This window comes from Hordeum vulgare, chromosome 7H, assembly GCF_904849725.1.
Source record: "Hordeum vulgare subsp. vulgare chromosome 7H, MorexV3_pseudomolecules_assembly, whole genome shotgun sequence".
Classification (NCBI taxonomy): Eukaryota; Viridiplantae; Streptophyta; class Magnoliopsida; order Poales; family Poaceae; genus Hordeum; species Hordeum vulgare.
Window position 1 is genome coordinate 623,340,813 of NC_058524.1, and position 15,200 is coordinate 623,356,012.

Here is a 15,200-nt window from a genome sequence, read left to right on the forward strand (position 1 = left end):
GTTTCACAACCACTGTTTCAACGAGATCACAAACTTCGGTCATCAGAAGACCTGGACCTTCGTCTTCCTCCTTTGCCAAATTTGCCTTGTTCTCCCGCTTGTTAGGCTTTGGACAATCCTTCGCAAAGTGACCCATCTTATTGCAGTTATAGCACTTGACCTCGGACAAGTCCAAGTTCCGTGGTTTCTGCTCTTTAGATTGGCCCGCCTTACCACGACCTTGTGGTTTGCCTTTTCCGGTTTGTCCATCGTCCTTCGTGTTGCTTGAGCCTTCGCCACCGTCACGCCTTCCTTTGCTACTTGGGGCCTCCCAATCTGCGCGCGAGTACATGAGTTGGTCACTACCTCCTCCTTTGCCTTTCCGACAACCACGAGCATTCTCTTCCCATGTCCGCAATCGTCCGATCGCCTCCGTTGTGGTCATGTCGTCGATGTCGTAAAGCTGCTCGAGCGTGCCGATGATGTACGTGAATTTTTCAGTGACTGAACTGAAAAACTTCTCCACGATCTCGGTCTCATCGAGCTTTGCACCAAGCGCGCGGATCTCTCCCACCAAAGTAGTAAGACGCATGGCGTAGTCATTCACCGATTCAGTTTCCTCCATCTGCAACTTGTGAAATTGGCGCTTCAGCACTTGTGCCCGTGCCTTCGTGATGCGATCTTCTCCGATCCTCATCTCCTTGAGTGCGTTCCACGCCTCACTTGCCGTCTCAAACTCCGCCAATGTCATCAGCACGGAATCCGGCACGGACTGGGCTATGGCGGCCATGGCACCTTCGTCGGACTCGTCATCGACGTCGTCGTCCGTGATTGCCTGCCACACTCGGAGGGTTTGGAGAATAATCTTCATCTTCACCGCCCACACGCGGTAGTTGGCGTCGGTGAGCATCCGGTACTGGATGGGGATGTTGCGATGCGCCTGGACGTTGGCACCGCTCGTTCCTCCACCACTGGTTGCTGACTTGACGCCCTTCTTCACCTTGTCGCCGTTCTTGTTCGCCTTGGCACCGCCGCTGCCGGACATGACCGACTCAGCGTCGCTGTCCGTCATCGTAGATCGTAGATCGTCGAGGCTCTAGATACCAATTGTTGGCTTTTGAACATGCGTATGCAGCTGTACAGGCGTGCCTACGCGATTCTTGCTTCGGCCGGCTACTTGATGGAACTTGCGTAACTAGCGACACGAATAAAACTGATCGATGGATTTGATGGCTAAAGGCCCGTGTCGAGCCTTTGCTTTGTATTGTTTTTCGTTTTTTCTGGTGTTACAATCAACACCCCTAGGGTGTCTTCTATACACGTCCACAAGGGACTATAAAAATAGATTAGGACTAGGAATCCTAATACTACTAGGACTCGGTTTGGCTTTCTTTTCTAATCCTAAAGAAACAACATGATTAACTTCTACAGGTGCGGCCTTAGGCGAACGAGGCAGTAACCTCTGGCACATTACTGCTTTGCCTTTGCCCTCAAGAGTCTCTTTGGTGAGATCCATGAAGCCAATGATGAGCTTGAGAGTATGTGAGCTTATCTGAAATGGGCAGAGTGGTTCATTGGCACCAATGAGACAACTGGCCTAGGATCAGGGGCTTCGCTTTTGAGATCAAGGATGTTGTCGACGAGTTCACCTATAAGTTGGGGGACAAGCATGGAGGGTTTCCTGGCGCCGACTTGCGCAGAGGCTGGAAGATATTTGGCTGTCAGAAGCACAGTATCCGGACTGGATCCGGCCTTCATGAGTGGAAGCACACACTCCAACGATCCATCCCAAGTCCCATGATCCCATCCACATTCCTGCCAATCCTATCCTTCGCTCCTGTCCTCCAAGATTCAGTCCAGTCTCTCATTACTCTAATACTTCACTTCCCTTTTCATTAGCAGGAATTCTAACAACGGATGGACTGCACAGTGTGTTGTTCACCAGCATATCAACTGAAGTAGGACCAGTAGTATGCAAGTGGAAGACGTGCAAGTTGTTGGTACCCACTCCCTCGGCCAGACAAAGCTGAGCAAGTGAGGCATCCTCCCCCCGTTTAGTCCTTCCCGCATATGCTTATGCCTCCTTCAGTTGTAAATTAGGTCATCACATCATTGTCTCCTATCCCTACTGATTACGCTACGTGTTGCAGCGATTTAGTTACAAGACTATTGTTTACTACTCTACTTGCAAAACAAGACTCTGCCTACCTGCTGTTTCTCACACACTTTTGATAAAGAATTGATATTTTATGGATGTTACCCCGTTCACGAGTAGCCGAAAGCTGTATGCGTGGTGTGCACCTACCCGACGACGACTCAATCCAAGTCATCGGTCGTGGTGTGCATCTACCCGACGACGACCCAATCCAAGTCATCGGTACGACAAACGATCGACCAACCCCGTCTCTCCGTGTCCCGTACAAACTAGCTGCAGGTAGGAGTAGTTTTTACTCTGCTTCGTGTCTGCCAGTACTAGTCGTCCGTGATGAGCATCTATGTGCGTATGCAAACAGCATAGTGGTAAATGTCATGCTCTCTTCTCTCACCGTGACAGTGATCGCATGCACGTCCATAAGACCTGTGAGGGCAGATCACAGCATCGTGGTCCAATCGGACGGCTCACGCATGGCTTGAAAAACACACGATCCATGTACTTGGAGCTGATTTCGGTGGAGATATTACATACATGAACCCCAATAAACATACACACGCATATTTTATCCTTATGAACACCCACAAAAGACTCAACTGACATATCATCATCGTCTGAAATGTTGTAATAAATCTAAAAATAATACGAGCATCAAGATTTAAACACTTATGAATTGACCATCCAATCATAGATTGGTTCACACTACCGAACACAGTTTGGTCTTCGATACATTATGCATGGACGTTGCAAGGGACGTGTCCATCACGGCTATTTTCTTTTTAGCCACCATTCAGTATCGGTTCAAAATATATATAATACAGTCGGGGGCACGGATCGAATGGCGACTCGGTGCTAGTCGTGATAATTAGAGCGGGCCACATGGCCAAAGAATAGCTATAGCTTTGTGGTTCTGTAGACCAGTCAAAGTGCTATCTAGCATGTAGTAGTATATATATATTAAGATGACACCGTGCCACGAAGTTTCAAAGGCATACACCAAGACCCACGTCCTGCTATGCCACTAGCCATGGAGACCTCCCCTTTCATCAAGCTCATCCCATTCACCCTCCTCCTAGCCTGTTCTTCGTCGGCCATGGCTGCTGAGCCATCTTTGGAGGAACAGGCACGAGCTCTTCTTGCCTGGAAAGCCACACTAGAAAGCCAACCAACCCAACTGCAATCCTGGGAGAACACTTCACGGCCGTGTAGCTGGCATGGCATCAGGTGCAGCAAGCATCAACAAGCAAGGCTCCAGCAAGAGGTACCGGTGATCACCGGGATCTCTCTGCGAGGCTTGGGGCTGAGAGGGGAGCTCGACACCCTCAACTTCTCGGTGTTGGCAACCCTGACGAGTATCCAACTCGCGCAAAATCAGATAAGGGGCTCCCTACCACCTTCTTTAGCATCATCCTTGCCAAACCTGCGGCATCTAATGCTCCAGGAAAATAACCTCTCTGGTGAAATACCAAAGCATATAAAACACCTAGAGGGTCTTGTGGTGCTGAATTTGTCAATCAATCACTTGTTTGGTCCCCTTCCCAGCGAACTAGGCTACCTAAGGAAGCTGCGTACATTAGATTTTTCCAGCAACAACCTCACAGGCCCTGTTCCAAGAGATTTAGGAAATTTAACCAAGCTCACTAACTTGTCTCTGGGTGATAACCAATTATCTGGACATCTTCCTCGAGAACTAGGTTACCTCGTGAATTTACGATGGTTGGTTCTTAGTCAAAACCAATTCATGGGTTCTATCCCCCCTACCTTCGGGAGATTGGTTAATCTCACCGTATTGTACCTATATTATAACCAATTTTCTGGACATATTCCTCGAGAAATAGGTTACCTCGTGAACTTAGAAGAGTTAGATTTTACCGGCAACAAACTCACAGGCCCTATCCCAAGAAACCTAGGGAATTTAACCAAACTCAGTGACTTGTTTCTTGGTGATAACCAATTGTCTGGATATCTTCCTCCAGAATTAGGTTCCCTGGTGAATTTAGGAGGGTTGCATATTTGGCAAAACAAGCTCATGGGTTCTATCCCCGCTACCTTTGGGAGTTTGGTTAATCTCACTAGCTTGTACCTAAGGTATAACCAACTTTCTGGACATATTCCTCGAGAACTAGGTTACCTCGTGAAGTTATTTGAGTTAGAACTTCAACACAACAAACTCATGGGTTTCATTCCTGATATTTTTGGAAATTTGACCAAGCTCAGTTACTTGTACCTGGGGGACAACCAACTTTCCGGACATATTCCTCGAGAACTTGGTTACCTGGTGAATCTAAAAAAGTTAGATCTTAGGAACAACAAACTCATGGGTTCTATCCCTGCTACCTTTGGGAGTTTGGTTAATCTCACTAGCTTGGTCCTATGGGGCAATCAACTTTTCGGACGCATTCCTCCAGAACTAGGTTATCTCATGAACTTAGAAGAGTTACAACTTAGCAACAACAAACTCGTGGGTTCCCTCCCTGATATGTTTGGAAATTTGACCAAGCTCACTCTCTTGCACTTGGATAATAATAAATTTTCCGGACATGTTCCTCGAGGAATTGGTACCTTAATGGATCTCCAATATCTGCAATTTAGTGGTAACAATTTCTCTGGTCCCTTGCCACCTGACTTGTGTGCTGGAGGCAAGCTCGAGAGATTGGCTGGATTTGATAACAACCTGAATGGACCTTTGCCATCAAGTCTGGTACATTGCTTAAGCCTCGTTAGAGTTCGTCTTGAAAGGAATCAAATAGAAGGAGATATCTCTGAGTTGGGAATTCATCCCAATATGGTGTATATGGATATGAGCTCGAATAAACTATATGGACAGTTATCTAACCACTGGAGGGAGTGTCGTAATCTTACCAAGCTGAACATCTCAAACAACAACATCATGGGTAATATACCCACAAGTATGGGACAACTGTCTCAGTTAAAGGTACTCGATCTTTCATCAAACAAACTTGAAGGGGAGCTTCCAAGTAAACTGGGCAATGTAAAAAGTCTGTTCCATTTGAGCCTCGCTGATAATTTTCTCTACGGTAGTATTCCACAAGAAATTGGATCATTGTACAATCTAGAGCTCCTAGATTTGTCATCAAATAACCTAAGTGGTTCAATAAGAGGTTCAATTGCACGTTGTCTCAAGCTTCGCTTTTTGAAGTTGAGTCATAATAACTTTGATGGAAACATCCCTGCCGAGCTAGGCGTGATGTTAAGCTTACAAGACTTGTTGGATTTAAGTGACAATTCATTTGTTGGGGCGATACCAAGCCAACTTAGTGGCCTGAGCATGCTAGATACTTTGAATCTTTCACATAATGAATTGAATGGCTCAATTCCAGCATCATTTGGGAGCTTGGAAAGCTTAACATCCATTGATGTATCTTATAATGAATTGGAAGGACCGGTCCCACAGAGTAGGCTTTTCATGAGAGCACCACTCCGGTGTTTCATGCATAATAAGATGTTATGTGGTGTAGTGAAAGGACTGCCCTCCTGTAGTAGTGCAACTCAGAGCGAAGGACAAAGGACAGCTTATGGAATAATTGTACTAGCCACAGTCGTCCCTATTTTGATATGTGTTGTTCTTGCCATAGTTGTACTTAAATTCCAACATGAAAGGAAAAATTCAAAGGCAACTTCCACTGATAATGTAACACAATTAGCAAGCATGTTCTCTGTTTGGAGTTTTGATGGGGCAAATGTGTTCAAGCAAATTGCTGAGGCAACTGACAATTTTAGCGAGGTACATTGCATTGGAACCGGAGGATATGGGTCTGTGTACAAAGCTAAACTTGCAACATGTGAAATATTTGCCGTGAAGAAGATACACATGATAGAAGATGATTATGACATCAATGAGTCAATGTTCAATCGCGAGATTGGGGCATTGGTGCAGATTCGACATCGCAACATCGTAAAACTATTTGGGTATTGCTCCTCAAGCCAAGGCAGGTTTCTTATCTATGAATACATGGAGAGAGGAAACTTAGCGGAAACACTTGGGGCCAATGAAAGGGCAATTGAATTGGACTGGAAAAGGCGGGTAAATATTGTGTTGGACGTGGTTCATGCTTTGGCATACATGCATCATCATTGTCCATCACCAATAGTTCACCGAGATATAACAAGCAACAACATTTTGCTTGATATGGAATTTAGAGCTTGCATATCTGATTTTGGTACGGCTAAAATCCTCAATGTTAATGGCCCGAATATCACAAGGCTTGCTGGTACGAAAGGCTATCTTGCTCCAGGTAAAAATAAAATAGATCCTTATCTGTATTATATTCATCTATTTTGCTTTTGCACATGCATGTCATATGTGATGTATCCTTGTAACATGGCTACATTTCATGACGGTGAAGAGTGACAATTAATTGCAACACTAATTAACTGAGCTGTATTTATTGCAGAGCTAGCGTATACAGAGAATGTGACGGAGAAATGTGATGTATATAGCTTCGGAGTGCTCGTTATTGAGCTTTTTCTGGGATCCCATCCAGGCGATTTGCTATCATCCATCTACTTGACTACCAAGAAGAATGATATGTGTCTGAAGGATCTGCTGGACTCCAGGCTCGAGCTTCCGGGCACTGAAATCGCTAGAGAAATATACAACTTGCTCAGCATTGCAGTTCAGTGCTTAGAGCCTAACCCATCACACAGACCAACAGCACAGCGTGCTTGTGATGAGCTATCTTCTGGGAACCAAACATGTGAAGGTCATCATGTTGATTATCTACATGCCGACCTCACCATTCCTACCTAGTAGTGCCTGTGGCTACGAATGATAAATTGGTATCGTGTTGTGTGTAGTTTCTTCTATGCCACCTACAATACTTGCTTAAAATTTGTTTAACTTATAAGAAAAGCAGAGTTCCGGTGTTACAAACTACTAGTAAACTTGTATCAATGGATTTATCGTATTACCGGTACGCTACTTTTGTCAAACGATAAGGCTTAGAGTTATTATTCGGCTGTAATAATCGGTGTGATGTAGACCGATCTTGTTTATCTTTTTCTTCTAGATCTATTCTGTAACAATCATTGTTGTAATTATTGGCTGTTCGGACTTCGGTTTCTATGTTAACACGAAGGTATGCCGATGTAAAGGCATTGTTTCAACCAAGCTATCTAGTCTTTCTTATACGGTATCACAGCTAGACCTTGCCGACACATCCATGACTTGGCTTCTCCTCCGCCGTCGCCCTCGCCAAAATCCCACTTCACTCATGCTAGCGCCAAGAAACCGATGAAGAGGAACCACATCTTGCGGAAGGCCCTCATCAACTCCAAGCGAGAGGCACCGGGCAACTCGTTGTATGATTTATGAAGCGGCTAGCCTATCAACTGCAAGGATGGTGGCGATCGGACAACGATCTCACTGTCTCGTTTTGTACTACAGTGGTCAATGGGTAAGCTAGCCTATCTGCAGATGCACGATCCCTGTGATCAGCTGGAAGCCATGGAGCAATAGCATCCTGCAGACCGCGTTGCATATCATGGTGACATCCAGCTTAGTGGCCGGCGGGTGGTGTAAGAGAATCTCTAGCAGACTTGTTAAAAGTCGACCATTAAAAAGTGTATAAAAGGCATGTAAACAGTTTTTATGATGGGAAATTACCCCGGACAGAACGTACTTCGTAAATAAAACGGTATCTCACTATATCCTTTTTTTTTCTTTTTAATTTGTTTCTCCCATCCCAGCGAGTCCATCTCCGGTCACGACGTGCCTCGCCCTGGCGCCCCAGCGCCGCCCGCCTCGCCCCCACCATGTCCCGGCGCCGCCCGTTTCCAGTCACGTATGCAATGGAGGAGCCCTGCGCAGTCCGCCCGACCGTGCGCTCTCTGGGGCGCCCGCCCGTCCCCGATTGTGACAAGCAATGCCCGCCGCCACACATGTGTTCCCCGTCGTGGCCGCGCGAGCTCCCCAACCCTGCCCCGCTCTTCTCCGGTGCCGCCCTGCCCTGATTCGGACCGTCAGTGGCCCTCCTCGCCCTGCCCGTTGACGGCCTCGACTCGGCAGTGGAGGTCGAGTCGGCGGCAAATTTTGAAGTGTGGCGGCTTCTTCCGATGTGTGGAGACTGATTCCGATGAGTTTAAGGTAGATTCCGGCCAGTTCTGCGGCGACGCATCTGCTTCGACGAGGTTTGACTGTTTTACGACTTAAACTGTATATTGTTTTTTGAAACTGTACATATGAGGTCTTCACAGATGGATTTATCGTGTCCTTTAAAAAATTAAGAGTCAAATAAGTTTTACGGAGTCTGCTAGGCGCCGTTTTTCGGACTAAAATTGCAAACACCTTGTTTTTTTACGGGTTTGATCACTTTCAAAGATATGCTAAAGTTGCTCTAATGGGAGGTTCTTTCTCACCGTCTCACGCACAGCTTAGCCTATGAAGAATAGATATTTTATGGATGTCACACACCACGATCAGTAGCACAAAGCTCATGATGGAAAGCATGCTTCGTGATGTAAAATTTGATATTTGTACGACAAAGTAACTAGGTCAGACAACTACTACTAGCTGGAAAAGTTGAGGGTCTGCAATTTCATAAATGTGTCAGTTGCACTATGCATGTGCTAGGAAAATGACGAGAAGTAGTATTATATGTGTACATTGTGTGAAAACGAGACGGATATGCATATAGCAGTGCCAACTTGGAGGGCAAGTAGCCTAGAGAAAGTTGAGTATAAGAAAGTCTCCAATGTGTACTTTATTCTAATCTGTTTCTGATTCATAGTTTCCAATGTGTACTGTTAAACAGTAGGGTTTGTGTACTGTGTTTTTTTAGTAATTTTCTAACTGAGTAATACAACAAGTTTTCTAAAGCTAATACAGGGGTGTAAGAGCTGATCCAAGGCAGAACCCCCTAAAGAACAGTAAAAGAATCAAACGAAAGAATGGCTCCAAGAAGCTAATTCTGAATACGTTCACCTTTTTTGCTTTGTATTTGAGCCAACCCATTTCCTTCTTGAATCTCTTCCTGCATCTGAAATGATTTTGGCTAGATTATAGTACAGTCCAAAAGCTAGTTTTGTCAAGCAGAAGGTCTCCCGTGCCACATTTGCAATGGATATAGTACTCTATAAAATTTTATGAGCGTGGTTTTTGTGCACCCATGCATATTGCACCCACGATGCACCCACAATCAAAAACTTAGTAAAACATTTCAAAAAAATTCTGAAACTTTGTGGCTGTGATAATGACCAAATATTTTAGGTGCGAGTGTGGTTTTCTGTAGCTCGACCTCCATGATACCCCTTGTCTAAGCCATTCATTTCAGCATCAAGATCCATGCCGGCACATTTTCCTTTTTTGCATCTCTCAAACGAAAGAACATATAAACTTCAAATGTTGCAGGACAACAAAACATTCTAACTAGAATGTGGGAAAAACTTTCAGATTTTTTCATGCATTTTAAATGCGTAATGTAATTTTCTAATCAAAAAATCTCCTTTTTGTATATTTATGTCAAACCAAAAAATCTGAAAATTTATTCACACATTCTTATTAGACAGTGTGTTTGATCTGCAAAGTTCGAAATCCATATGTTATTTCATTTGAGAAAAAAAAGAATTTTTCTTGTAGTATGTTAGTTGAAGAGCACAGATCTCAAAGTAATGTTGGAGGGTGAGGATAAGGGGCTCCGTGTAGGACGAGCTACAAAGATACTTTACCTTTAGGTGCTTCTGAAATTTGGTGGCGAAATGACATCCGAGGAGCTATGTAAAAAAACAAAGTTTGTGTTGAAAACATGTGAACAGTAACGTGGGTGCAACACATCATTTGCATTTCGTCTTGTGTGTTGATCATTTGATGTTTTTTGGTGACCAAACTTTGCAACCTCCTAAAACATTTGCTCATAATCACATCCATCAGGTTTCATATTATTATTATTTTTTTGAATTTACTGTTCACTTGGTGGGTGCATCTAAACTGTGTGCAGCCACTACTTTCCAATAAAATATTAAGTGTACATCACACATGTAACGAGCCATTTGCTACAAAACCAAATGATTGAAAGGTCTCTCCAAAAACCAAACGCATGTAAAGATTGATCTTCGTCTACCAAAGCTATACTTACATGACTTAGCTCAACAACAATGAATGGATCCACATCCAACCTCCAGATGTATCAAATCACTACTCCACCCTAACGCATTCTTAGATGAATTGTAATTAGGAAGTATCATGGACAATTTGAGAAGTTACAGTGACATGGGTGAAAGATGATTCCAAAAAAACGAGTGAGTGCCGGGAGAAAAGGCGAAAGCTTGCTCCAAACGGCCTATACGCTAAACCTCGGAAGCGAAGACGAAAACACTAGTAGAAAATGGGTCTTTCGGCCGGAGCGAAAAACTACATTAGCCCCGGTTCAAACTAAAACCGGGACCAATGTCAGGCATTGGTCCCGGTTCAGTTTGCCAGGGCATTCGTCCCGGTTCGGTTCACCTCATTAGTCCCGATTCGGAGCAAAAATAAGGACTACAGATCCAGTGACTGTCACGTGGCGTGCCGCGGAGCATTAGTCCTGATTTGTTGCAAGAACCGGGACTAAAGTGTTGCCTATATAAACCCTCGCTCCTGCCCACCCTCTCCTCTGTTTTTTGGCTGTTGAGGTGTGCCCATGCCATGCTCTTGTCACTCTAGTTCATGCACATGGGGTGTTCGATGAAATGCCCGAGCCACACTACTTAAGCTTTCTCCTGTCCAAGCTCAACCTCCAAGCTCCATTTTCCTCAATATTTGTCTAGGTTTGGCCGTGCAACAACTGCACAAGTGTTTTAAAAGGTTAGCTACTTCATCCTTTCATCTGTCCCTGCTAGTATAGGTCATTTCAAATGCTCAAATGAACTTCTTAGAGTTTGCACATGTGTAGGATGCCGTCCCGTGCCCGTCTTCACCGTTGTCGATCGCCCACGCCGATCTCGTCGCGAGCACCACCGTGGTGAGCCTCTTGTTCTTATCTTCTTTTTAAAAGAAAAAAATTGTTACTTGTATGATTTACATATATACTTGTATAAATTACTTACTTTCATTATTTTTTTATTATTATATAGTGTGATGGTTTTGGTATCCGCCTCCGTCGGCCCACGTACTCTCTATGATTCGGATGTGGTATATATTATCTTTTATAACTATTTGTTTTTTGTTGTGTTTACGAACATGACATATATTTTTTTTAATCTAGGAGGTATGTGAACCGTATTGCATGTGTAACTGATACAAAAATATGTAACTGATACAAAAATATTGCATGTGTCAATGTACGATGGTCATTTCACTAGTCATGTATGATACCATATCGATGCACGGAAGCGATGGATGTATGGTGAACGACGCTGTTCCGGATTTATTGCAGGCCTGCATAAATTTATCGAAGTGGCTGAGGCAAACAAAGTGGATAATTTTATGCCTTGTCCATGTGTTGGCTGTCAGTACATGAAGGACTACTCTAGCTCGAAAACCATTCATCTCCACTTGCTTCAGAGAGGTTTCATGCCCACATATTATGTTGGACCATGTACGGAGAAAGAGGGGTTAGGATGGAAGACAATGAAGAAGAATATGATGATGACAACTATCCTATGTTCACTGAAGAATACGGTGATACTACAATGGAAGACAATGAAGAAGAAGGAGGTGAAGAACAACCTGCATCAGATGATCCCGCTGATGGTCTTGGTCGGGTCATTTCTGATGCAAAGAGAGAATGTGATACAGAAAAGGAGAAGCTGAAGTTGGAGGCCATGCTAAAGGATCATAAAAAGTTGTTGTACCCAAATTGCGAAGATGGCAGCACAACGCCCGGTACCACACTTGAACTGTTGAAATGGAAGGTAGAAACTGATTTATCTGACAAGGGATTTGAGAAGTTACTGAAAATATTGAAGCCGAAGCTTTCAAAGGATAACAAATTTCCCGATACTACGTACGAAGCAAAGAAGGCTATCTGCCCTCTTGGATTAGATGTGCAGAAGATGTATGCATGCATTAGACACTGCATCCTGTACCGCAGTGAGAAGTACGAGAATATGGATAAATGCCCGGTATGCACTGCATGTCGGTACAAGATCAGACAAGATGACCCCGGTGATGTTGAGGGCGATGACGAGCCCCCCAGGAAGAAGGCTCCTATAATACCACGGTTGAAACGTCTGTTCAGAAACAATGAGCATGTCAAGGTTATGCGATGGCACAAAGACAAGCGTAAGAAAGACGGGAAAAAGTTGAGACACCTCGCAGATGGGTCGCAGTGGAGGAAAATCGAGAGGGAGTGGCCGGACTTTGCAGATGACCAAAGGAACTTATGGCTTGGTCTAAGTAGAGACGACATGAATCCTTTTGGGAAGCAGAGCTGCACTCACAACACCTGGCCCGTGACTCTATGTATCTACAACCTTCCTCCTTGGTTGTGCATGAAGCGGAAGTTCATTATGATGTCAGTGCCAATCCAAGGACCGAAGCAACCCGGGAACGACATTGATGTGTACCTAAGGCCATTAGTTGATGAACTTTTGCAATTATGGGCCAAACCAGGTGTACGTGTGTGGGATGAGCACAAACAGCAGGAATTTAACCTACGAGCATTGTTGTTCGTAACCATCAACGATTGGCCTGCTCTTAGTAACATTTGAAGACAGTCAAACAAGGGATACAATGCATGCACGTACTGTTTAGATAAGACTAAAGGTACATATTTGGAAAAACCTAAGAAGGTTGTCTACCTGGGGTGTCGTTAATTTCTTTCGACCAATCATCCCGTAAGAAAGAAAGGCAAGCATTTCAAAAGTGAGGCAGATCATCGGAAGAAGCCTAACCTCCCTACTGGTGATGAGTTATTGGCTATGGTCAAGGATTTGGATCAAATAGTAATCTTTGGAAAGGGTCCTGGTAGTCAATCTGTTCCGAAAGACGACGTTATCGGACATGTGCCCATGCGGAAAAAGAAATCTTTATTTTGGGAGCTACCCTATTGGAAACACCTAGAGGTCTGGTCTTCAATCGACGTGATGCACGTGACGAAGAATCTTTGCGTGAACCTGCTAGGCTTTCTGGGCGTGTATGTGAAGACAAAAGATACAACAGAAGCACGGGAGGAGCAGCAATGTATGAAAGACCCATACGACAAGAAGACTGATAAAGGGCTTCAATACTTAAGCAGCTACGCTCTTACCAAAGCAGAGAAGGAAATCTTTTTTGAATGTATGAGCAGTATGAATGTCCCCGCCGGCTTCTCGTCTAATATAAAGGGAATAATAAATATGGCAGAGAAAAAAATTCCAGAACCTGATGTCTCATGATTGCCACGTGATTATAACGCACTTGCTTCCGGTTGCCTTGAGGGGGCTTCTACCGGAAAATATTCGATTACCCATTGTGAAGCTATGTGCATTCCTCAATGCAATATCTCAGAAGCTAATTGTCGTGGGTATAAGTCTGACAGTAGATGTGTAGGGTACGAAAGGATGGGCAGAGCCTTAGCTACGGCGAGGTTGTATGAGTTCAGGCCCTCTACGGTGGAGGTAAAAGCCCTACGTCTCAGTGCTCTTGGGAGCTTAGTGTCGAGTGGAATATAGGATTACAGTAAATGCCAACCCCTGCACCAGTGGGGAAGGGCGGCTTATATAGAGTGTGCTGCCCTCCACAACGGTCCTGTGGACAGGGGTGGAATAGTGGCGAATAAATGCCTACATTACAGGTAACATATGCCTTAAATGCTAATAATGGTGTATGAAAACGTAAGACCGTTGCCCTCCTGGGAGGTTACGATGTACAGAGTGGGATTCAGTCGGTACGTTAAATACGCTCCGAATGTTCGTCACCGGCTGGATGATGGGGGAGTCCTTAGTTCAGTCGGAACTGTCTAAGGACCTTGTCCTCTATGAAGGGTAGTCCTTGGGTAGGACCTATAGGGCAGGCCTATGACCCTACCCTCGGACTATAACCTCATCATTAGTCCCCGAATGGATCGGGGTTGGAACGATGAAGTGATGCCTGGAGTACGGATCCGACTGGTATGGATGTGACTTTGGCGTTGTTTGCCTCGATCCATTTTATCCTCTCAACCAGCGATCCGAGTGAATATACTAGTGAAACGAACCGTCAGGGACCGAGTGCTTCCGCGGAATCTTTCGATGTGACCGGTCAAACTGACAGCGGCGGATTTTCTGGGATCCTAAAATTTCGGTTGTCGTGCGCTCAGCGGGGATGACGACATCGCCATCGAGTAGTTTATGCCGCCTCGATTACCGCGCCTTTATCTTCTCCACTAACATCGCAGCAGCCGGTCGGGGGATAAGATTTCGGGGCCACCTGTTAGTGACTCAGTCGGAAGCTTATTTAAGTCTCTCCGGCGGGGGTTTCTTGTTGCGCTGCCGTTGTTACTTGCATTCACCTCGCTACTCCTGTAGCTTCGTGCGCGCTCCAAGACTCCTCCTTCCTCTCCTCCTCGCCGGATCTGTTGCCTTCACCATGACGAAGGGACAGACCAGCAAACTTGAGTCGCAGAAGAAGAAGAAGAAGAAGGGGGCGGCCCCTGCTCAGCGGCGACAGTGGGCACTGCCGGCGGGTTGGATCCAGGGGGATTTCCTCCCTTCCACGGTGACGGCGGATGACTTGCTGGAGCTAGTGGAGCACGACATGATTGCCAACAAGTCATGGAGGCTGCCGGCGGAGGGCGAGACGGAGCCGGCACCGCAGGAGGGGGAGCGCATCCTGCTGCTCAGCCACGTGTTCAGGGGCTTCTCCTTGCCTCCCCACCCCTTCTTCAGAGGTATTATGAATCACTTCGGGGCGCAGCTCCATCATTTTCCTCCGAACGCGATAGCCCATCTTGCCGCATTCGTCACCCTTTGCGAGTGCTTTATTGGATGTCCCCCCCCCATTGGGGGCTCTTTAATTACATCTTCTCTGCTAGGTCCCAGACTGTCAAAAAGCTTAGCCAGTCGGACGATAAAACCCATCTCCTCCAGCTCTGCGGGGGCTTAGGCTTCCAGAAGAAAACGAAGAGTAGCTACCCCCCTCTCCAGTTGTCCGAGTCAGTTAGGAACTGGCAGT

The 15,200-nt window shown here is 45.4% G+C and overlaps 1 protein-coding gene across 1 annotated transcript; it reads left to right on the forward strand.

Moving 5' to 3' along the window:
* Nucleotides 1-3,133: 3,133 nt before the first annotated feature.
* LOC123412414 (probable leucine-rich repeat receptor-like protein kinase At1g35710) lies at nt 3,134-6,902 on the forward strand. Its single transcript, XM_045105354.1, has 2 exons — nt 3,134-6,387; nt 6,547-6,902. The coding sequence occupies exons 1-2, from the start codon at nt 3,147-3,149 to the stop codon at nt 6,900-6,902; spliced, it is 3,597 nt and encodes a 1,198-aa protein (XP_044961289.1). The 5' UTR covers nt 3,134-3,146.
* The last annotated feature ends 8,298 nt before the right edge of the window (nt 6,903-15,200 follow it).